This window comes from Lepidochelys kempii, chromosome 11, assembly GCF_965140265.1.
Source record: "Lepidochelys kempii isolate rLepKem1 chromosome 11, rLepKem1.hap2, whole genome shotgun sequence".
Classification (NCBI taxonomy): Eukaryota; Metazoa; Chordata; order Testudines; family Cheloniidae; genus Lepidochelys; species Lepidochelys kempii.
In genome coordinates, this window is record NC_133266.1 from 11,255,702 (window position 1) to 11,281,045 (window position 25,344).

General features: G+C 41.8%; 1 protein-coding gene across 7 annotated transcripts in view; it reads right to left on the reverse strand.

Moving 5' to 3' along the window:
* The window catches only part of MYLK (myosin light chain kinase), a 324,299-nt gene that overhangs the window by 3,089 nt on the left and 295,866 nt on the right, over positions 1–25,344 (reverse strand). For all 7 annotated transcript variants that reach the window (XM_073305128.1, XM_073305127.1, XM_073305130.1 and 4 more), the window contains 5 exons: positions 21,440–21,563; positions 4,614–4,766; positions 3,280–3,403; positions 1,877–2,006; positions 769–900 (listed from right to left, as the gene is read on the reverse strand). In XM_073305128.1, the coding sequence (XP_073161229.1) occupies positions 769–900; positions 1,877–2,006; positions 3,280–3,403; positions 4,614–4,766; positions 21,440–21,563 (663 nt within the window). The remainder of the gene's footprint in view (positions 1–768; positions 901–1,876; positions 2,007–3,279; positions 3,404–4,613; positions 4,767–21,439; positions 21,564–25,344) is intronic.

Sequence of the window (25,344 nt, forward strand, 5' to 3'; positions counted from 1 at the left end):
CTTTACTCCTTTCCCGGGGGGAGAGGAAACTCCTCATTTGCTTCTTCCCTATCTCTTCTCTTGTCTCTCTGAGAAAGAGACCAGCAATTTGGTGAGGAAGAAGAAGATAGAGAAGAACTCTCCTCTCCTGTTACACATCTAAGGCCCCCATCACACCCTCCTGATTATCCATCCCAATGTGAGTGTCTGAGACTGCTGAAAGCAAACAGTTCCAGCACAACTGTACTGCATGAGCAGCTCCCTATTGTAAACAGGAGAGCACAGGTTCTCAGACTATTCTCTTACCTGCTGCATCAGCAAAGTGCTAAGTAAAGACCCAATAATGGCTCCCTGTTAAAACAAATCAGTAAAGGGCAGGAGTGCCAGGAATCCAGTACTGATCCATTGTGAGTTTGGAGCCCTACCACAGGACACTAATCTATTCCATCCATCCATTGCCCCCTTCATTGCAGTATCTGAGCACTTACCAACATTAATTAATTTACCCTTACAATCCCTCTATGAGGTAGGGATCTTAGCCATGGAGAAAGATTAAGTGACTTGCCCATGGGAGCTCTGTAGAAGCTGGTTTCTTTTTCATGGCAAGCATGGGAGATCACCAAGTGGCTCAAAATATATTCTATTATTGCAACATGTTCCATGCTGTAAGTGTGCACATAATGGCAAAGCTGAAGGGAACTAAAGCAAAAAAGCATGATGGAGCAATACAGAGAAATGACAGGGGAGGGGAGAAAGCAAAATGATGACACAGACATTAATTTAAAGTACCTTCAATTTTGCAGTCAAATCTAGCAGCACTTCCTTCCACAACTTCTATGTCCAGGATTGTTTTAGTAAAATATGGCTTTACATGGGGTTTTTCCTCTGCCAGTGCTTCAAGGAAAGCCCTGGCAGCATCATCTAGAGGAAGTAAAGGAGGCTTAGTTATTTTGAAATTCCCTAGGAATGAGGTTGGGGTTTTTTAAATAACCAAACAATTGCAGAAAGCAGCTTTTTTTTCATTACGCTTAATGCTATAAAATTAATGGAATAGTGGGACTATGTCACCCTTTTGCGCTAGTCTTTAACAGCCAGACAAAGATTCAGATTATCAAACAGAATGAGTTGTGTACACATGGCAAAGTGCAACATAATGTAATTTAGTTATTTTCCTTATATTTGTCTATGACCATTAGGCTGGGCATTTCCTAGCAATTAGGCTGACTTAGAAACTCAAAGTTCATAGGTAAGCACCCAAAAAAATGGCCTGATTTTCTGAGGGGTTGCACACCTGCCATCCACATTAACTTACATGGCAGCTGCTGCAAGCTGCACCCCTGAAAATCAGGTCATTTATTAAGGTCTCTAAATACAGATTTGGGTGCCTACCTTTAGGCACATGTATTTGAAAATTTTGGCCCTTGTATGAGAAGCCCTGGCAGCATTGTGCATGGAGATACACAAAATACTGCCTGCATTCCACTCCTAGACACAGCTAGTGCTGTTATTTGTATGAGAACTAAATACACCCCTTGCAAAATATTATATCGTGAACCCACACACATTATGTATATAAATCATCCAAAGCTGATTTAAGTAGAGCTGACAAATGTGCCTTTATTACTTGGCATTACAGCTAGCACTTTCTGCCTCCGAGAATGTGCAGTGAACCATTCTGAGCAACAGATCAATCCTGATGGGCGCGCGCGCATACACAGACACAGGCTTAATGATGCAACTTTGTTAGTCTCCAATAGTCTTTAGGATTTTGTTTGGTTTTATATGACAGGTGCAGTTTAAAAGGTTTTTTATCATTAAACTCTTTGTTCAGACTTGGTAGAGGACATTGTATAGATAAAATTATTACTACCTTTTACAATTCAGTGCAGTTCCTTACCATCCAGGTCTACTTTATCTTTATTTATAGGACTGGTGGGTGAGCTTGTAGAGGCCTTCCTTCCACTCAGACCAGAAATCATTGCCATGGAGGATAGTCTCCCTATGGCTCGGACAGCATGACCTGTTTTCTGAAACATAACACAGAGGCTTCTCATGAGTTTAACCTCATGGGTACACATCTTTTCTGTAGCAGGAGGACTGTGGACAAATGACTTAGGGCCTGATCCAAAGCCCATGGGGGTCAATGGACAGACTCTTTATTAAGTCATTCTATTGTTCTGGATTAGAGAGACAGGCCTGAGCTGCCAAGTTCAGGTGCAGATATAAACTTTCACAAAGGATTCAGACACAAGGTTCATCACTGTTCTTAACAGAGGATGAAATGCATCCCTTTGCAGTGGGTCAGCACAAAGCCTATGAACCAGAGAATGCCTCATATTAAAACCTACATAGGGCTTAGATAGCAGATAAGCCTTGTGCTGGCCCACTCTACGGGGCTGAACTTCACCCACAATGAGTAACCAGCTAGTGTGAAATGAATGAGCAAGTGCCATCTGCATGTTAGAAGAATTTAACTTAGCAAGCCTCTGAAATGACATATTAGCTAATGCAAAATGCTAAAAAATGTCGATATGATAGACTCTATGGTATAGATACTAAGTGTAATCTCCTTTGTAAGGTTTGTATAGGCACCCGTCAAAATTTATAAATAGGGATGTATATGGTGTAGAAGGTACATGATGAACATATATTGCTCAGTATTTTGTAAGCTGGTCAAAAGATTTGATCCGTGCCACTGGATCTGCTACTGCATCCATGAGAACAGCCCAGATGGAGCTCCTACAGTGGCTCCAGCATCAAGGAAACAGAAGATGCGGGGACAAAACATTTAAATAAAAATTAATTAAGCCATCTGATGGGGGATTCATGAATGTCTGAGAAGAACAATAAAAGATCTCGGTGCCCAGAGAGGATGGGAGTCTCTGGATAAGGAAAACCAATCCCGCTAAAAGTGTCTTTCTGGTCAGCTCCATTAGGGACCTGATTATCCCTAGCCCTACTGTGAATGTGGAGAGGGGTGCAAGGTTCCATGCATAAGAAGCTTCCTCCTCCAAGGACCCTCATACGCAGGGACAGGGAAAATCCCTACTTAGAATCAAAACCTTGTAGTAGCCTTGTGATAGCACTTGTGACATTTATGCACCCACACCTCTGCTACTGTCCCTGCTATTACATTAGCAATAAAAAACATAGCTGCTCTATTGCAGCTGTGCACTGGCTGCAACTGGATTTTCATTAGCAGCAGAAGCCCTCTGTAATGATACGTCTCAGAATTACAGAAGCTAGAAATGGAAGAGACCTATTAGGGCATCTAGCCCACTTCCTTGCCCTCTTTATTACCTGCCATTTTCTTCTGGCCATATATTTCTTCATCCTATCTTTGGAAAGTTTTTTGGCTTCCATGTTTTTGGTGTCTTTTTGCAGCCAAGGATGCTGAAGACATTGAGTACAATCTAAGCGGCTCCTGTTTTTATGTAAAGAGACTAAGTCAGTGTTGCCAATACACAGGATAGAACCTATTTGCTTTTATGTTATTGTTTCCCCTTTTCTTTTTTAAGCACTAGATCTCTGCATACTTTATTAAACTAGCCTTAATGGTACAGCTGCTTACTAGCTGTGGTTACTTACTATCTGTTACACTCGCTGTCTATGCCAAGTTTAACGGATTTTGAAGGCTTTTTGTGGGGAAGGCCACACATTGTAAAAATATTAATAAAATATTGTCAAAAAAGAGCCATACATTATAGCCATAGCATAATCATCTCTGTTACAATGCCTACAAAACCCTGCTTGCTGATCATGGCTTAGCAGGTGATGAATAGTGACAGTTCCTCTTCTTTTTTTTACTCTCTTACTAACTTTCCTATTCATGCCATGCCTCACCTTAATTATCCCACCCATTAAATAAAATTTAACAAACACATATGTCTAACAAAGCTGTGACAGTTCACCTCTGTATTCACTTGCTTATAAGTTATAGGTATATAACACTTTGTTTTGTATCATGTGGATTGTAAGGCCTCCAAGACAGGAACTGTCTCTTCCCTAGGTATGTTCAGTGTTCACAACAATGGGGCTTTAATCTTGACTGAAGCCTTTGGGCACTACTCTAATATAAATGTTTGCTACTATTAATAAAAAGGGTGGTGGACCATGGCTTTTGTGAAACTGAACTTTATGAGAGTCATAAGAAATGTATTGTCATGTCAAAGCCATCCACTCAGGGGCATCAGATTTAAAAACAGGGCTTGAGAAAATTAAAACAAAATCCTATTGCAATCCACTCAAATCAAGAAGCAGCATTTCATGCTGGGATCTTTAACTCCCATGTACTACATCACTATATTAATGAGGATGACCACTTAAACCACATAGTACAATTCCATGGGATGTATTTGGAATATGTATCCATCCCTGAGGGAAAGGAAGTGAAAAGAATGAGCAGACACTAAAGCGCTCCATTCCAGTATGTGCAGTGTCAAGTGAATGATGGCTGTGGTGACCAAGAAAAAGACACAAAAGTGCTGGAGCATTCAGAGCTCCTTTTCATTGCTCCCCAAGATGTTTGAGTATCCCCTCCCCCCCCCTTTTTTTTTTACAGAGCGTGGGAGCAAGAGGTGTACAAATTCAGTTAAATATGGAAGTGCAAAGTATGTCAAATTCAACAGCTTTACTTCATATCCTTCTTTAGCAGATTGCTAATAAAGTCCTTGGCATCATCAGAGATTTCATCAAAAGCTTCATCATCAAAGTCCCAGGTTGCTGAGGTAACATTGGCTAAAGTTTCATTGTCATTGTCTCCCATGAAAGGAGAAAGTCCACTGACCCTGGGGATAAAAAACAACAACAATCCACAAAACAGTGTCAGTCTTTAAATGAGCACAAATAACAGTCAACATACTTGTGACAGCTCTTTGCTCTCTGAAAATCTGTATCAGTAGAAGTCACATGTCAACTTAAAATAATATACTTGAAAGTTGATATACAGGCAAAGTAAATGGGAAGAGGACTATAATTTAAATTCCCAAAGCTAAAAGAAAGATTCTCCTCTTTCTTATACTTCCCCCATTTTTGGGAGGTGGGGAAAGACAACAGCAGTTAGGTAAAGATGAAGTGGAGAGTTAGAGCTACCATAATAATTTGCTACATAGAAAGATCAGTTCTCCTCAGATGATGACTATGCAAAGATACTGTAATTCAGCAGATCTGCTTCTTGTGTATAGTCAAAGTCATATTTGCCAACTTTAGTGACAGAAATAAGATTTTAGTGCTTTTCACTCCTCATGCTCGGGCAAGGCCAACATAGCTAGAAGCAAGAACTGGATCCTGTCCCTTCTCATGCATCAACAAAGTTCTTTTCTAAACATTGATTACAGGCCAGTTATAATGGTGCAACCTCACTCTAGGCAATGGAGTTGCACAAATGTATCTACAGACATAATTTGGCTTTCAGGTCTGTTATTTCTGATCATGGTGCATGAGAATGAAATAACATAGCTAGTTTCTGATATGTGAGGTTGAATTTACAGGGCTGGCAATTAGAAGAAATATCTTTGTACTGAGCAAATTTGATCTGTTGTCACTGAGGGAGAGACACACACAAACATGGGAGCTCCACCTCATCATGCCATTTTTACAGAATATCTTTTCAGAGTAGAGCAACACTTTAAGTGACACTATAACCTAATAGCTATGTAAGTGATGACAACTCAATATTCAGGTTTCAGAGTAGCAGCCGTGTTAGTCTGTATTCGCAAAAAGAAAAGGAGTATGTGTGGCACCTTAGAGACTAACCAATTTATTTGAGCATAAGCTTTCGTGAGCTACAGCTCACTTCATTGGATGTCTTCAGTGGAAAATACAGTGGGGAGATTTATATACATAGAGAACATGAAACAATGGGTGTTATTATTGCATCTAGAAATCAGCTGTGGAAAGGTCAAAGAAGGCCTATAATGATTCATTACTATAATCATATAGCAACATCAAGAACAGAAATGGGCCCAAGCTGCAAAGTTCTGATACTGATCTGAACTCTTCCAAAGTTCAGGAACATTCATATCCGTGGATTCAAGTTCGGCCCTTTTCAGAAATAAGCCACAGAGGTCAGATATGGATCGGGCTCCAGTCTTTTCCAGAATTGGGGTTGTTCAAATCCTAGTTTTGGCTCATTACTAATAAGAGGAAGCACTGGGATTCAAACATTTTTCCAAAACCTCTGTTTTGCACATGGTAAACTAAAGGGGCAGCTCTGTTAATCCAGCCACTAGGGGGAAGCAAGGAACTGTCCAGAACAGGGGCGGGCAAACTTTTTGGCCTGGGGGCCGCATGGGGTTTTGGAAATTGTATGGAGGGCCGGTTAGGGGAAGGGGTTGTGGCCTGGCCCCCACCTCCTATCTTCCCCCCGCCCCCTCCCCTGGGACTCCTGCCCCATCCAACCCCTCCCTGTTCCCTAATGGCCCCCGGAACTCCTGCCCCTGACTGCCCCCTGCACCCCTATCCAACCCCCCTCTCCTTCTTGACAGCCCCCCCGGGATCACTGCCCCCATTCAACTTGTTCCCGCCCCGACCCCTATCCACACCCCACCCTCTGACCACCACCCCAAACTCCCAAACTGGTGCAGGAGAGTGAATTTGTGTGGGGGGGGTGGAGGGTGAGAAAACCTGGATTTGTGCTGGAAATGGCCCAACCTGATGATCACTTTAGATAAGCTATTACCAGCAGGACAGTGGGGTGGGAGGAGGTATTGTTTCATATTCTCTGTGTATATATAAAGTCTGCTGCAGTTTCCACGGTATGCATCCGATGAAGTGAGCTGTAGCTCACGAAAGCTCATGCTCAAATAAATTGGTTAGTCTCTAAGGTGCCACAAGTACTCCTTTTCTTTTTGCGAATACAGACTAACACGGCTGTTACTCTGAAACCTCCTGGGGCAGGCGCTCAGGGCCGGAGCAAGAGGGTCCTGTGGGCCGGATGTGACCCGCGGGCCATAATTTGCCCACCTCTGGTCTAGAATGTTGGTTTTCAAATTGTGGGGCAGACATGATTATCAAGGAGATGCAAGGACCTGACTAGTTGTTAATTTTTTCTTGTTTCTTCATGGTATCCAGTGTATGCTGGTCCAATTCCCTGGAGAGCTCAACCCTGTCCCCTTGTGCCCTAAGGTGGGGGGGGGGGGAGGTTGGTCCCAGAATCCCTGCTCTCTCCCCCCACCCCCATCCCAGTTACTATTACCCAGCATGCTCAGCACTGAGCCACCATCCTATTGCTGGCCAGCTATCATGGGAACTGCACAGCCTTGCGAGAACTCCCTCCTTTTCTATCACTCTCACTCCCCCCATGACTGCACTGGAAATCAACATGGCAGGGACCCTGTGCATGGGCCTGGCCCCACAGCAAAGGCCTCACACGCCTGGAGGGGGTGGAACCAATGAACACAAGTTGCCATTCCACGTAGCTGGGATTCAAACGGGATGTGTGTGAGCCTCCTCCCACCCCGGCTGCTCATGTGGGGATTTTCTCCTTTCCTCTGGGCACCATCTGGGTACCCCTTGTGCCAAAGGGGCACATATGGGATAAGGAATCTCCAAGGGGAGGTGCAGCAAAAAACGTTTGGGAACTTCTGGTCTAGAATAGTCCATAGAAAGACAGGGTACAGGAGTATAGGTCAGTGCATCGCCAGCTGCCTAACTGTGCCCAATGGAGTCTCTTCATTCTGGGAACCAAGTAAACATATATCATCATTACCACCGTGCCTTAGTGCTTACCCTGATGACTGACATTCACAAAAATGAAAGCAGACAAGGCTGTTATTATTGCGTAAGAGGATATAAATACTGTTGTCATAATCCACTGAATGCTTTGGTGTCCCTTCAAGTGTCGGGAAGTGGGCATGAACCTTAGAGCTCCTATGCCGCTGTCAGACAGTAGTAACCTTTGGTTACTACCAGCGAGGGCTAGATTCAAGCTAGTGAACAAGGGATGAAGTTTCTGTCCCACTAATGTATCAAAGTTGCTCAGACTCCCATGACATTTGCTTTGTTGCACTCCGCTAGGTATGATTTATTATGGTATGGAAATTCTGGTTTTTTTAAAGCACACAATTCAATTAAAAACATTCTGAAGAATGTAGGCAGTGTTGGTGTAGCTGTGACAGTCCCTGGGTATTAGAGAGACCAGGTGAGTGAAGTAATATCTTTTATTGGACCAACTTCTGTTGGTAAGAGAGCTGAGCTTTCGAAAGCTTGTCTCTCTCACCAACAGAAGTTGGTCCAGATAAAGATATTACCTCACCCTCATTGTCATACTTAAGAATGTTATTTCAAGACAGGTTGTCTTCCATTTAGTTTAAATAGTTGCTAACTAACTGCTGTTTAAAACAATTACCACTAGAGGGCAACTCTGTCCAGGCTATTATTTTTCAGTATGCTTGGACTCAATGTCATTAAGAAAAAGAGTACTTGTGGCACCTTAGAGACTAACAAATTTATTGAGAATAAGCTTTCGTGAGCTACATCTCACTTCATCAGATGCATGCAGTGGAAAATACAAGTGGGGAGATTTATATACACAGAGAACATGAAACAATGGGTGTTACCATACACACTGTAACTACAGTGATCAGGTAAGGTGAGCTATTACCAGCAGGAGAGAGAGGGGACCTTTTGTAGTGATAATCAAGGTGGGCCATTTCCAGCAGTTAAGAAGAACGTCTGAGGAACAGTTCGGGGTGGGGGTGGGGGGGAGGGATAGTTTTACTTTGTGTAATGACACATCCACTCCCAGTTTTTATTGTTTTATTGTTTAAGTTAATTGTATCCAGTTTGCAAATTAATTCCAATTCAGCAGTCTCTCAGTGGAGTCTGTTTTTGAAGTTTTTTTGTTGAAGAATTGCCACTTTTAGGTCTATAATCGAGTGACCAAAGAGATTGAAGTGTTCTCCGACTGGTTTTTGAACGTTATAATTCTTGACGTCTGATTTGTGTCCATTCATTCTTTTACATAGAGACTGTCCAGTTTGACCAATGTACATGGCCGAGGGGCATTGCTGGCGCATGATGGCACATATCACGTTGGTGGATGTGCAGGCTGCACCATCTGGGTACCCCTTGTGCCAAAGGGGCACATATGGGATAATGATAATGGGATAATGTGCAGGCTGCACATCTACCAATGTGATATATGCCATCATATGCCAATATCTGATGTACCCCACCTAAAATTGTGACCTAGAGAGAACCATAGTACTATACAGATTCAACTCTGTAAGGTGCTCTCAGGCCCAGATCCCAGAAAGCACCTAAGTAAATACATAATTTTAAGCAATGGGACTACTTTTGTTCTTAAAATTAAACATGCGCTCAAGTGCATCCGATGAAGTGAGCTGTAGCTTACGAAAGCTCATGCTCAAATAAATTGGTTAGTCTCTAAGGTGCCACAAGTCCTCCTTTTCTTTTTGTGAATACAGACTAACACGGCTGCTACTCTGAAACCTGTCAAGTGCTTTGTTGACTCAGGGTCGCAATGCTCCACATCTATGGGTGAAACAGCCGCCTTTGTTGGCTCTTTCTGACCATTTCAACCTCCTTTTTATAAGGTTAGACTCCAATAATATCACTGCTCCTGAACAAAACAAAATTAGGTGGAACTCACTGGGTTTTAAAAACACTCTGGATTAAAACATGTGAAGTCATCTCTAAATATATTGTTGACAGAAAGCACTTGAAGAATGAAAGATCAGGCCCAGTGGAACTGTGCTGAAAGACCCACTATCCTTCAAGAATTGCTTCGGTCCATACATTCTAAAGATACTAGACTTTCACAGAATTATTAACAGCCCCCACAAAAAGAGTTGTTTTACTCCCCTTTGTCACTAACAATTCCATCCAAAATTTGGTACAAAGCCTGCTCCCAAGGGTTGTGCAGTCATAAGTAAACAGGAAAATATCCACTCTTTGTAGCCCCATTCCCTCACACAAAGGTACCACTAAATATTTTACTGCCCCTGGAAGTTGCCTGTAACAGAGTCTAGTATCTCATATAGACATTTGGAAAACTAGCTAGGTACAGTATGTGAGGTGGAGGCATGAACCCCAGAGGGGAAGAAGTAAATCAAAATGCACAGATGTATTTGCTCCTTATTTGAGAAATGTTTTATTCTCTTAATTTACACCATGTAAGGTACACTCAGATGCTACACTGAAGGGCATCTTTATAAGTGTGTACAATACTATAAGTCACATGTATGAATGTGTAATAAGACCTATGAAAACTGCAAGATTAATGTGTGAAAAAGTGACAATGTAAAATGATATCTTACTTCACAATATCTGTTCTGTCTTTTACACGGATCTGTTTACTAGCTAAGACAAGTTTTCACTCCTCGTAGCACTGCAGAGTCAGTATGGCCGCTGGTAGAGTGAAATGGATTCTATTCTGCCTTCATGCTTCATCAACAAATATCATTAGATAAGTTATTGATGCAGAATCTCTGGCCCTGTTTAAGCAAAGTACTCAAGAATGTGCTTAAGCCTATTCCTGCTCAACAAAGGATTTCAGCATGTGCCTAAGTCTCATCAAAGTCACTGTTATTAAGAGGTGTCATAAATATAAAGGGAAGGGTAAACCCCTTTGAAATCCCTCCTGGCCAGGGGAAAGCTCCTCTCACCTGTAAAGGGTTAAGAAGCTAAAGGTAACCTCGCTGGCACCTGACCAAAATGACCAATGAGGAGACAAGATACTTTCAAAAGCTGGGAGGAGGGAGAGAAACAAAGGGTCTGTGTGTCTGTCTATATGCTGGTTTCTGTCGGGGGATAGACCAGGAATGGAGTCTTAGAACTTTTAGTAAGTAATCTAGCTAGGTATGTGTTAGATTATGATTTCTTTAAATGGCTGAGAAAAGAATTGTGCTGAATAGAATAACTATTTCTGTCTGTGTATCTTTTTTGTAACTTAAGGTTTTGCCTAGAGGGGTTCTCTATGTTTTTGAATCTAATTACCCTGTAAGATATCTACCATCCTGATTTTACAGGGGGGATTTCTTTATTTCTATTTACTTCTATTTTTATTAAAAGTCTTCTTGTAAGAAAACTGAATGCTTTTTCATTGTTCTCAGATCCAAGGGTTTGGGTCTGTGGTCACCTATGCAAATTGGTGAGGCTTTTTATCCAACATTTCCCAGGAAAGGGGGGGTGCAAGTGTTGGGAGGATTGTTCATTGTTCTTAAGATCCAAGGGTCTGGGTCTGTAGTCACCTAGGCAAATTGGTGACGCTTTTTACCAAACCTTGTCCAGGAAGTGGGGTGCAAGGTTTTGGGAAGTATTTTGGGGGGAAAGACACGTCCAAACAGCTCTTCCCCAGTAACCAGTATTAGTTTGGTGGTGGTAGCGGCCAATCCAAGGACGAGGGGTGGAATATTTTGTACCTTGGGGAAGTTTTGACCTAAGCTCATAAAGATAAGCTTAGGAGGTTTTTCATGGAGGTCCCCACATCTGTACCCTAGAGTTCAGAGTGGGGGAGGAACCTTGACAGAGGCCATGTAAGAGGCAGAAAGAACTCATCTTGTTTCAGGAGGAGTCTGTGATTCCAAATCTGGAGCCACACTATCATTGTTACAGAGTCTCTTTTCTGACTATAACTGCACCGTAAGTGAAACTAGCTCCCAACCAGCACTTTATTCAGCAGATCAATACAATTGCTGCAGGGGTCATAATTTCACTCATATTAAGTGTTCTTGAACTATTTAGTCTTGAAAAAATACTTGTGTGGTCATTGCAGGGGGAATCCCACTCTCCATCAATACTTGATTGCAAATGTGACCTTTGTACAATCTCCACAAATAATAGTACACAGATTATTTCAGGGAGTGACAGACACAGGCAGGCCCATTTCAGTGAGATTACGACTTTTTGCTACCATGCAAAAGACTGGATTTTTCATGCCTGGTTTATCAGTTCCAATACTAGTAGGGGCTGGGAGAGCTGTAGAGGTAATGCCTTGTGGGGATATAGCAACTTCATTGTTCTGCAGCAACTTCTCAGGCCTAACTAAGGGTAATGGTGGGAGAAGCAATATCATTGTCCTGCAGAGTGCTTGGAGGCTCAGGGTCACACCAATGGAAGTCGGGAGAGAAAAGAGTAAGTTTTTAGAAAAAATGGAGTGGGTGACATACAGGAATGTTTGGTAAGCTCTAAAATGCATTCACTGTACTTAGTAAATTACATGTAGCAGCCCACTGTACATTAAGCAACCAAAACTCTCTCCTCTATTCTGTGCTTTCAAAATACTGTTGTTTAAAACTCAATCAAGTTTTCCTACTGCTGGACCTTCCATGCTGTTGAGAATTTACACGGCCATAATAACTATTCCTTTACTCCTGACTTAAAGTGCGAGTCAGTTGATTTGCCTTGGCAATACTTGTAAGGAAGGCCCTATCTTTGTATGTATTCAGAAAACAAAACAAAGAAAAACTGGCAGCTAATGGATGCAGTACCCACAACCTCTTATCTTTAACACAGAACTTCTTGACTTGGGGACTCAATTGTTCCTTTCTTAATAGCCATTTAAAGTAATAAATGCCTAGCAATTGGTTTGATGGGTTATGGAAACAATTTCCTTTTAGGAATGCTGAAGCTAAGTGATAAAAATGAACTGCGTGTGCCCAGGAAAATGAATTTTGTGTGTAAGCCATGTTCTTACTATTAGACAAATATCAGGCTGTTTACTGAAAACATTTTTCCAGCTACTTAACGAGGCATCTTTCTGGCATCCTAAGTACAATTTGTTTAAAAAGTCTTTCGCAATTTCCATTTTTAAGTAAAGGACTGAGATATTTTACTCTCTTGACAATGCTCAGTATTTATGTACCTGTTCTTGGAAGATGCTGAGTGCCTATATTTATAGATGTTAAGACCAGAAGGAACCATTAGATCATCTAGCCTGAGCTCCTGCACAACACATGCCATAGAATTTCATCCAGTAATTCCTGCAGTAAGACCATGACTAATCAAAGGAAATTGAGCATGCTCAACACCTCACACAGTCACTCACTGAGCATTGCCTCCCATGCTCAGCATCTCCCATGATTAGATTTCAAGGATGCTGAGTTCCACTTTACAACCCTTTCAACATACTGCCAATGACAAATGAGCAAAACTGACTAACTGTTAGAAGGAATCAAACACACTGGTTCTAGTAGCCTTACCAGGTAGTTAAAGTAAGTACACTTAGGTGAACATGATCATAACTAAGGCTGCGAGTTTGTCACGGAGGTCATGGATTCCATGACTTTCCATGACCTCCGTGATTTCTGCAGTGGCTGATGCGCCTGGCTCAGGGGCAGCTCAGGCAGCCCCTGCGCGAGTCGCACTGGCCGCTGCTGGGGCAGTCTTGGGCCACCGCACCCTCCCCACCCCCGGCAGCAGCAGCAGAGTTTGGGTGTGGGAGGGGACAGGGCGTTGGGGCACAGGATGGGGTGAGGCAGGCTCTGGGTGGCACTTACCTGGGGGGCTCCCCAGAAGTGGTGACATCCCCCTCGCTCAGCTCCTAGGCAGAGGCATGGTCAGGCAACTCTGTGCGCTGCCTCCACCTGCAGGCAGCGCTGCAGTTCCCAGCCAATGGGAGCTGCGAAGCCAGTGCTCAGGGTGGAGACAGCTCACAGAGCTACCTGGCCATGCCTCTGCCTAGGAGCAAAGGGGATGTTGCCACTTCCAGGGAACCCCCAGGTAAGCGCTGCCTAGAGCCCACCTCACCCTGTCCTGTGCTCCAACCCCCTGTCCCCTCTCACACCAAACTCTGCTGCTGCAGGGCTGGGGGAAGGCGTGGAGCCAGATAGGGAGCCTGCCAGCCCCGCCAACTCCCCCCAGCACCAGCAGGAGGCCCAGGCTGTGCACCGCCGCCCATCTCCCCAGCACCCATGGGGGGGGTCCCGGGCCACATGCCACCACTCTCCCGCAGCACCCATGGCACCCCCCACAAGTTTTAGTCAGGGTTATATCGTAAAAGTCATGGACAGGTCACGGGCCTGGAATTTTTCTTTACTGCCCGTGACCTATCCGTGACTTTTACTAAAAATACCTGTGGCTAAAACATAGCCTTAATCATAACATCACAGGAGATCAGATGGTAATTTAGCTCTTGTAGCTACAATATGAAATCAGTTGATGCTCTCAGTCCATTTCCTAGTGAACATACCCTGACATTACAAAACAACCTCCATCACAGTTGGCACTAACTGGCTCCAGTGTTGGAAATCTAAGGAGAGACAATAAGAATGCAATGGACCATGGAGACCTGGAGTTGGTTTCTTCAGAACAGGTTAAAGGCACAAGTGTCAGGCAAGTGAGAAAACGCAACTAATTCTCCTTCATTTTGAAAAACAGAATCACAACACTTGAGGATTCTTTACTGGTTGCATCTAAAGAACATGCAGTGCACTTTCAGTTTCAGAATTAGCTATGCTTAAGTCTTTACTGTTGACCTGGGTCAGAATTAAACCAGTGACCTAAGTGTATCCAGTTACCAGTGCCGGAATCATTCCATACCAGTTCAAAAAGAGAACAATGGAGGAAGATCTTTCTACCAACCCAAGTGCCCTACAAGAGGGCAATGGAAGCAATGATCAATCATGAACTGATAAAGGATGGAATCTGAGAGCCTAGTCTCATGAGATTATGAAGGTCAGGTGAGCACATGTACAGTGTTCTGTCAATTGCAGGACGATCCTGAAAAAAGGGTTCATGGTGAAATTCCATATGAAGTACTGGAAATCCAAACCAATCTATACCACAGTGGAAAGTTATGATTTCAGAGAGATCAGGTACTTTTAAAGGATATAGCACAAATGGGACTAATAAAGTGAGTTGAATTACTGAAAGTAAGTGGAGAAGTGAATCAGCAACAGTAAATCCGTGCCTGATTTATCCAGATGTCTGGGTACCAGAAAGACAAGTGGTATTCCATCTTGTAATAATGTGTATACACAACTGACTTAACCTGAATTTTTGTATTGAAATAAAAATAGAATTTAAAAAGAGTTTTATGTTACTGAATGTTAGCAATACAGCTGTCCAAAAGGGTTCATCAGAAAAGAGCCAAGAATAGTAAAAATAAACAAAAATTCTGTAGCGCCTGCAAAACTAAATGGCATATAGACAGCTGGAAAGAATTCATTAGGGTTATGCGCCAATTAGACAAAAGTTATATAAACGCAAAGAGAAACCCTGAAAATAGACATAAATGGAGATGATTCACACAACCCATAGTTTTTGTGGCATGTTACTTCAAAGTCAATACATCAACTAAAGATGATGGGACAAGATAGTGAAGTAGAACAGGACAGTAAGTGAGATCAAACAAAAAGAAAAGGAGTACTTGTGGCACCTTAGAGACTAACAAATTTATTTGAGCATAAGCTTTCGTGAGCTACTGCTCACTTCATCGGACGCATGCAGTGGAAACTACAGTGGGGAGATTTTATATACACAGAGAACATGAAACAATGGGTGTTACCATACACACTGTAACTAGAGTGATCAGGTAAGGTGAGTTATTACCAGCAGGAGAGCGGGGGAGGGGGGAACCTTTTGTAGTGATAATCAAGGTGGGCCATTTCTAGCACTTTACAACAACAATAGGAGAGGAAATAAACAAGGGGAAATAGTTTTACTTTGTGTAAAGACACATCCACTCCCAGTCTTTATTCAAGCCTAAGTTAATTGTATCCAGTTTGCAAATTAATTCCAGTTCATCAGTCTCTCCTTGGAGTCTGTTTTTGAAGTTTTTTTGTTGAAGAATTGCCACTTTTAGGTCTGTAATCGAGTGACCAAAGTGGCAACTCTTCAACAAAAAAACTTCAAAAACAGACTCCAACGAGAGACTGATGAACTGGAATTAATTTGCAAACTGGATACAATTAACTTAGGCTTGAATAAAGACTGGGAGTGGATGTGTCATTACACAAAGTAAAACTATTTCCCCTTGTTTATTTCCTCTCCTACTGTTGTTGTAAAGTGCTAGAAATGGCCCACCTTGATTATCACTACAAAAGGTTCCCCCCTCCCCCACTCTCCTGCTGGTAATAGCTCACCTTACCTGATCACTCTAGTTACAGTGTGTATGGTAACACCCATTGTTTCATGTTCTCTGTGTATATAAAATCTCTCCCTGTAGTTTACACTGCATGCATCTGATGAAGTGAGCAGTAGCTCACGAAAGCTTATGCTCAAATAAATTGGTTAGTCTCTAAGGTGCCACAAGTACTCTTTTTCTTTCTGCGGATACGGACTAACATGGCTGCTACTCTGAAACCTGAGATCAAACAGGAAGACAAACAATAAGATATGGATACAATGGAGGAAATGTAAAGAACAAAAAACAATTATGCAGTGAATGTAGTGAATGATTTATTTGGGATGATTAAGAAGGACTGAACATGAATAGCATGGAAAAATAAAAACTAACTGGAGGCCTGTGCTATATAAGTGCCAAGCACAATCAGTGTTACATGGCAGGAGTTCACACCAAGGAAGGAGAGAAATTGTGTTGGGGGTATTAATACATAACATGCAACAAGAATGGTAGGAAATTAAGGAAAAATATAGGTGATGAATGTCCAGAAAAACTTCCCAACAGCAAGATCTATCAAACAATGGAATAATTTTATTAATTTATTTCTATTGTAGTACTACCTAAGAGCTTCAGTCATAGAAGAGGCCCCCCTTGTGCTAGGCGCTGTACAAATACAGAAGAAAGAGACAGTCTCTGCCCCAAAGAGTTTACAATCTAAATGTAAGACAAGAAACAGATAGGCAGGCAGAAGAATACAAGGAAGCAATGAGATAGTATTGGTCAACATGAAAGGCAGTCGCTTCAGCACCCCAGCAGCCAAGTAAATGGTAGAAACCCCTTTGCTTGAGACATTTAAAAGTGAAGTCGATATCGCACTGGAAATCAGACTGTGACAGAGCATCCTTGGTGTTGGTGCTGGATTGGAGGGAAGAAATAAGGAGTTCTCCCCCTTTGTGTGCCCCATGAAAAAAGCTGGGCTGGTCAGAGTCCTTGTGTTCTGGAGAGCACAAGAACTGCTTCATCCATATCGTCAAGGCCACAGATTGGCCCAAAAAGCTTGGGGAGGAAGCAGAACTGTGGTATTATCGCCCACATCTCTGCATGTGCTTCTGGAATTAAGTATGCTGTGGGGAAGCTGGGTGCACCATTCCCAATGACAGTGCAGCTTCTGCACTTCAGCTGACATACCCAGAAACTACAAGAGGGATTGTGCCAAAGGCTTTTGAGGTAGTGAGGCTCTGCATTGCAACCTTGAGGTTGTATATGACCAATTTATTCTACTGCAGAGAAAAGTCCTGCACTGGCAGAGAGAGATTAACTGATTATTATTACATACTCTTGGCTGAGTTCCAACTGCACCCAGCTCTATACAAGACATTAAGGAAGACACAGTCCCTTCCTTAAGGAGTTTATAATCTAAACAGATAAAATTGGGCACAATAGCAAAACCACAGTGGAAAACTATACTCCTCGTCTTTCTTTTGGTTGGGTGTGTTTTGTAATGGGGCTGTGACAGTACATTGCTGACATGTTTAGCATTAGTGGGCCTTGAAGAAGAATTGGTCTTGAAGGAAGTGAAGAGAAGGTGGGAGTCTGGTACACTGGAATGGGCACGGGAATTCCAGATGAGGACCCAGTGGGTCCTTTCCCACTCTAACTTCTCTGATTTTATACTTCCAACATGGTGAAAATACATCTGCCACTGGCTGCTGCATCAAACTGCTTGTGACTCTAGTTATGTAACAGTGAGGCAAAGATCTTCCCTGTGTCTGTGGAGCATCAAGACAATTTTTTCCCTAAAGTTTAAAGGAGTTTAGGGCAGACACGTGTGATAAATCCTATGAAATATTTCAGGAAATTAATCAAGTTGCCAGATCATCTGACGCAAACAGAGCTTTATTCTTTATGCAGAACAAAAACCCATGAAACTATAGGTTAATCTAGACGACTGAACTTCCAAAGAGAGGCAAAATTCTAAAAACGTGTCTCTGGGATGTTGCAAACATGAGAATGGTTTGCATGGGAACCTATATGAAGAGTGTGGAGAAACCAAAACCAAAAAAACCCCCACCACACCCTAAAATGAAGAACAAACAGTTATGAGGGAACGTATTCACATCTGACTAACGTATGCAGTGCTATTGTAGCCATGTTGGCCCCAAGATATTAGGGAGACAAGAAGGGTGAAGTAATATCTTTTACTGGACCAAGTTCTGCTGGTGAGAGAGACGAGCTTTCGAGCTTACACAGAGCTCTTCTTCAGGTCTGGGAAACCGACTTAGGGCACGTCTGCACTAGCAAGCTTCCAGGGGCACAATTGTACCGATGCAGCTGTGCCGCTGCAAGACCGCTTGTGTAGCCATTCTATGCTGATGGGAGAGAGCTCACCTGTCAACATCATAAAACCACCTCCACGAGCAGCAGCAGCTATGTCGGAGGGAGAAGCTCTCCAGCCAACATACCACTATGCACACAACCACTTATGCTGGTGAAACTTATGTCAGTCGAGTGTGCTTTTGCAATATAAGGTGGAACAGACAGTTTAGCCTAAATAGTTAATACATATTTCCAGGGACCATTCAAGGTGAAGTGGCCTGAAAACATCCCTCCAGACACAGAGAGGAAAGGAAGGGACAGGTGGGGTGGGGTAGGGTAGGATGTGGAGAAGCAGCTGGGGTGCGGTCGTTAGTGGGTTACAGATTGTTGTAATAAATCATAAATCCAGTCTTTCTTTTCAGTCCATGATTTTTAGTGTCTAGCAAAGTTATGAATTTAAGCTCCCAGGCTTCTCTTCTGAAAGGGCTGTGCAGCTTTCCTTTGAGGATGAGGACTGATACGTCAGATACAGAGTGATCACTTTGTGAAAAGTGTTCATCCACGGGTGATGACGTGTTTTTGTCTTTTATCATCTTCCTCTGTGAGTTCATTTGAGAGTGTAGTGATTGTCTGGTTTCACCCACATAGTTGTTATTGGGGCATTTAGTGCACTGGATGAGGTACACCACATGTTGAAATAGGAATGTATAGGACCCATGGCTCTTGAAAGGTGGGTTGTGGGCAGGGTTGGATCATTACACCAGTGGAGAGATGTCTGCAGGTTTTGCATCTGTTGTTCTGTCAGGCTCTGGTGCCACTTTGAGTTGGTGTGTCTGGTCTGTGGGGAGCTTACTTCTGCTGATGAACTTGGAGAGGTTGGGGGTTGTTTGAAGGTCAGAAGAGGGAGTTCAGGAAAGACTTCTTTCAAGATGGAGGTCCCCATCGAGTGTGAGTTGTAGTTGTTTGATGATATCCTGTATGGGTTCCAGTGTGGTGTGGTAGGTGACAACTAGGGATGTGGGGGTGGAGGGGGTTTTATTTCTGTATTGAAGCAGGTTGTCTTGGGGTATCTGGGTGGCCCATTCCATGATGTGATCTGCTTCTCTGGAGTGTCCTTGTTTGGTAAAGGCGATGTTGAGTGTTTTCATGTGTATATCCTGGACTTTCTCCTCGGAACATATTTTGTGGTATCTGAGTGTGTAGCGGTCTATAACAGATTTCTTCGTGTGTTTGGGGTGGTTACTGGATATATGAAGGTAGTGAGCAATGGGTTTCAAATATATAGTTGCCTGTAGGGTTCCATTTTTGAATCTGATCATGATGTCCAGAAAGTTGATGCTGAAGTGGGCATGTTCCAGAGAGAGTTTAATAAGTTTATTACAACAATCTGTAACTCATTAACAATCCCCCCCACCCGCCAACTGCTCTCCATATGCCCCCTGCCCCTTTCCTTTCCTTCTTTTGACTGGAGAGCTGTTAATGGCCACTTCACTGTGAATGACACTTTGAAATGTGTTAACTACCTAAGCTTCACTGTGTATTTAGCAGTGATACTCTGAGTTAGTTTCCCAGACCTGAAGAAGAGCTCTGTGTAAGCTGGAAAGCTTGTCTCTCTGGTCCAATAAAAGACATTGCCTCACACATCTTGCCCTTGAATATCTGACCAAGGCATTCTTCTTTTTTATTTTAAAGTCTAATAATATCATTTTCTTAAAAGGCAGATAAGATTTGAGAAAAGAAAAGAAAGGACCCTGTGAGCATGTGCCTTTCATATAGTACTCTAAAGCAAAGTCTACACAATGTGCAGAGTCATACACTCCCTGCACTTTGGCGTTAACACCAAATTAACAATAAGATAAAGTTCTGCTCAAACCTTCCGCGGACATGGCTGCCCCTCGGGTTCCTGGTTTAGGACTGCTCAGCCAACACCCTAGATCCATTCCCACTAGAAAACCACTCCTACCTCCCTTATAACTAGATGGGATAATGGGTCACCTGTCTCAGTGAGTGGGCGGATCAGGAAGAACCCACTAAACCCTTTCCCTGCTACTAAAGTGGGAAGTTTCAAGAATACAGAGCAATCCTATTACAGAATCATAAATAAATAGACTTAGAGTGTGATATTGTGATGAGAAAGAAGCTGTTCCCAACTGAATTATTATATTGATTTGTTATATAACATCACATTTGAACATGTCAAAGCTGGAGTCAGATCATTTTTATTGCTCTTCACATGCAAGAATGAAAACCCTGTTCACCTATGTACTCTTCTAAAAATATCTGCTGGAAGATCGTGAGTGTATATAATCCATCACCTACATAAAAAGACCATCTAAGTAGAAACTGTAACCAACCTCACATTTGCATTAGGTTGATACAAACTGTTTATAAAATTAATTAGTTTATCCAGTGATAGATGTAAAATAGTGCATTAAAAATCTTTTTAAAACTGGTGCAGCATCCCTGGGATTTGTTAGTTCATCTTAAAGATTTTCAAAGGATATAGTCAGGATTGGAGAAACTCAAAATGTAACTGGTCATTTTTATTGGTGTATATTGGCTAAATACATATAATTCACCTATATTCTTTTTCTACCATAAATGTTTCCATGCTCTGATTTCTAAGATAAGTAACGTCAATGGTGGCAACCCAGGGATTCACAAGCAACCCTTCAATAACAAGTCAAGGTACATGCAAGGAAACAGATTTAGATTTCAAGACACAAAGGAGATCCTTTTAAGCAGCAGGGAAGGATAAATATTTAAGGACCATATGAAAGACATTTTGACAATGTCTTTTTAAGTGAGCATGGACTGCTGCTGACTTATGTTAACTTAACATTCTTTCAACAAGCTGTATTTTTCTGAAACCCCACAATGAAAAGTGAAATTGTAGATGGCTAAACTCATGAAGGCTCCAATCCTGAAATTTATCACTGGGATTCTTCAGAAAACACATGTCTGACTGGGGCCATGTTAGTGTTCATTGATCATCCTGTAGTTCATGATTACAAAACATAAGAGCTCAAATCCTGAACATACACCTCTGCAGTCCCTGGGAGTTGAGCATGCTCAGAAGCTCCCAGGATTTGGCCCAAGACTAGCAAGAGTACTCACAAGATGTAGCAGATAACTCCTATACTCCACATATCTGTGGCATATCCAATAGGTTCATAGTTTATAACTTCTGGAGCCACAAACTCAGGTGTCCCAAAGAGAACTTTCAGAGAACCTGTACTTTCTGTGAAGAAAAAAAGAGGAAAACATTAACGGTTGTATATTTTTTGAAAGTACAATTAACAGCTTGCACTCACATTTATAGGTTAGTTATTAAACTCCCTCACCAAAAAGGTAAATAATTGACTGAGCTGCTACTAGCTTGGCCAGCTCATGTCTTCCTGTGCTCATGAACGAATAACAAATAATAATTCTTCTTTGCTAAGCACCACAAATGCACTCAGCACTGCACAAGACACACAATAAAGAGTTCCTCCCCTGAAGAATTTGCATTCTAAATAAGACATACACAGGGTTACCAGCACACACTGGGAAGATATGAGATGGGCCCAGCTAGTGATGTTTGGATTCAGATCTGACTTTCCCAAAACGTTTGTGGGTAGGTGGGCCCATCTCTGCTTAGATAGCTCCACAAGAGCATGTCCAGCAAAGAATACAGATGCTAGATTAGAACTGGAGGACTTTTCATTGCCCTTATCAAAGCCTTGGCAACTTGCAATGCAAAGCAAAGTGAAACAGTAATAAATGCAGAACAAAAAAAATTGTTGGCATCCAAAAATATTTCATTAAGTGAAAACAGTAGAGAAAAATCAGTGCCTTGCCACTGGTGCTTGTTTAAATTTGAAAGATGCCCAGGTAGAGAATGAGAAAGAGAGGGGGGAAAAAAGCACCACACATGACAGATGTTAGGTCGCTTAATGCCTTACTGGAAGGTGCTCAGATACTGCAGCGATGAGCATGGAACAAAACCTATACAGAATAGAAGCGAACATGTGCCATATTGCCAGCAAAAGCAACAACCGCGCCACTATTTGTACTACACATATGTCCAGTTTCAGATAACATTTCTAGAGGAAGGTGTGAAACACCATGCAAGCCATTTAGTAGGGAATTATTAGGAAATCCAAATGTGCCCATTTTAGCCCATGTCCATTCCAAACACCTGGAGAAGGAAGAAGAGGAAAGAAGCAAGAGTGCAAGTGGGGAGGCAACCAACAAGAAGAAAGTGGGCAGGGAACAAGGATGTCCAGGAATGGAAAAAGGAAATGATCAAGTGCAAGTGGGCCCAAAGGACCAAGAAATTATGTTTACTGGCTATACTGGAGCAAATGGATTTAGTTTGGGAAACCAGCTCTTGTTCAGACTCCAAGATAACCTGGGCAATCAGTGCTTGGTGCAAATGAGGTCCGCTGCCCTACTATAGTTATTATTATTTATTAATTGTATGAAGGTAACACCTAGGTTGGGACCCCATAATGCTAGGTACTGTACAAATACAGAAGGAGAGACTGTCCCTGCCTCAAGAGATTACAATCTCAATAGAAAGACAAACAAGGGATTGGAGGGGAAAAAGATGTAATAGACTCCAGTCCATTAATGTTAAAACAATCATGGTTACAAAGCATTGCACCCTTATAGCAATTAAAACAAAAACTTAAAAAATTATCAGCAGGTTAATCGTTTACTAGACTACAACTGGACTTACTTGACCATCAGAACAAAGCGCTAATACAGAATATATTTATTTGCCAGAACCAGCTGGTAGACACAATTAACCACATTTTACTATCATTCCTGCATGATCATCAGTTCATATGGTTAAGAAATTATAATTAATTTGACCTTCTACAGTTCCTTCCATCCAAAGATCTCAAAGCACTTTACAAACTCTAATCATACAACCTTTCAACACCCCTTTGAAGCATTAGTATCCGCATTTTATAGATCAGGAACCTCCAAAGCACAGAGAAGTTAAGTCATCTACCCAAGGATCACACAGTAAGCCTGTGACAGAATCAGTTTTGTGCTAATCACTAACCATCCTTTTCTCCTGCAAGTATACACTGGGCACTACCATGGTGAATTCACTCACATTCCCCTCATCTTGTCATTTTACACACTAAAAAATCCTTTCTTCCTCTTCTCATAAATGGTGATAGCAAGCTAATTCAGGAAACCTTGCAGTAACAGAGACCTCCAGGGCTATCCAGTGCAAAGGATGTCAGTTTCTAGTGACTGAAAAGCCACATACATTTTGCACAGAGGGCCAATTTTTTACAAGCTTGGTACATAGGAAGAACCCTGGCTTCGGCTACCATTTAAGTGAGATCTAATGCTGAAGAATTAGTTGGAAACTGGCCTTTTTTTCTGCATTGTGCATAACTAATTGATTTTCAAAAAACAATGTCTTAGCACACACACACACACACACACACACACATCCTATGAACCCACAAAGTTTATCTTGAACAAATTTTTTACATGAGCTTCTAAGAACACCAAAAAAGGTTAGGAAAATATCCCACTACGTCTTTGGTATTTCCTGACAATAGAATAAGAGAACTAATTATCTGCATAAAATGACTATGGAAGGATTACTGGTTTTAACTAATTTAAGTTAGCTCAAATACTGAAAGCTAAGATGCACTACATTTTTACTGGTTAGAAAACAATTAAAAAGAAAGTTATAATATTATATTGCAAATCGATGCAGTCTCCACTTCCATTCTCTTTATGAGGGCTTTTGAAACTTTGTTTCCCAGATTTGACTCTAACGGCCGTGAGATTATTATAAAAGCCTCATAACACTTAGTCCCAAGGGGCATTAGAAAGGAAAGTGACATATGATGCAGCATATGGCAAATGTGTATTTAGAAGCACAGAAAACAGACAACAGAGTAAAGTCTGCCGGATTAGAATAATAGATTGCAGTTCTAACAAGGGTCCTAACCCCCCTTCGATTAAAGTCAGTGGGTGTTCCAACATAATCATAAATAGGTGCATTAGAATGCATTAGAATGCTCACAATCTGTCAAAGTAGGCAATTGCAAAGAAGAATGAACTAAACAAAACCATGTAACAAAACAACCTTGAATGGCTTAGAGCTGTTGCTAATAAAAAATGTTTTTCTTTTACTGGAAGAAGTCTGAGCTGAATGTTGTGAAAGTCTTACTGATCAGTAAAGCACTATTTTCCTTCATCTGGCCTGTTTAGTATGGTAGTCTCTCTTTGTAGGAACTGCTACATATGCCACATCGTGAATTTGGACAAAATTGCTCACAGTTCAGCCATGGATTAACACCAGAGGTGAGTTTGGTTCACAGATGAGAAAAAAGGCAAATGCTCATAATGCCACTTTGCAAGCAAGAGCATGCACAAATTAATCTACGTTTTATGAAATCAAGATAAATTCTGGTGTCCATGGCTACCATCCTTCTATGATTGAGAAAAATGTAGCATAATTGCAAATGTGGTATATGTGACATGATTGCAGCAATTCACGTTTTTGCATCACACTGTGCAAAATACACAGTAAATGCAATATGCTTTCCAAAAATCCAAAAACTATTTACACGAACACCACATTGAGAAGAGGGAATCCAGTCTCTCTTTTGGTAATCTTGGGTTAAACTAATTGTGATCTGAAAGTGAAAGCTACCTGGAAAAGTTACTGTAAAAATGCCATTCTGGGGTTCCATGTTTACTGTTTCTCAATGATCAAATCTGCTGACTTCACAAGTAAATGGGTTTCCTAGCTGCTAGTTGGAATCTGACAGTCAAGTTGGAGTCTCTCTCACTTCACCAACAAAGACTTCAGTATTGGAACTTAATTAACATTTCTGCTGATGATTCTTGAACCAGAACAAAACCCAGCTCACCATCCCAGAACTTTGTTTACTCTATAGTGCTAACAGGAGAGTAACTGCCGGTCAATTTTTATTTCAGTGAGTAAAGTAAGCAGATTGGTACCTTTTTATTCAACCACTTTCACATAGTCTCTTTTC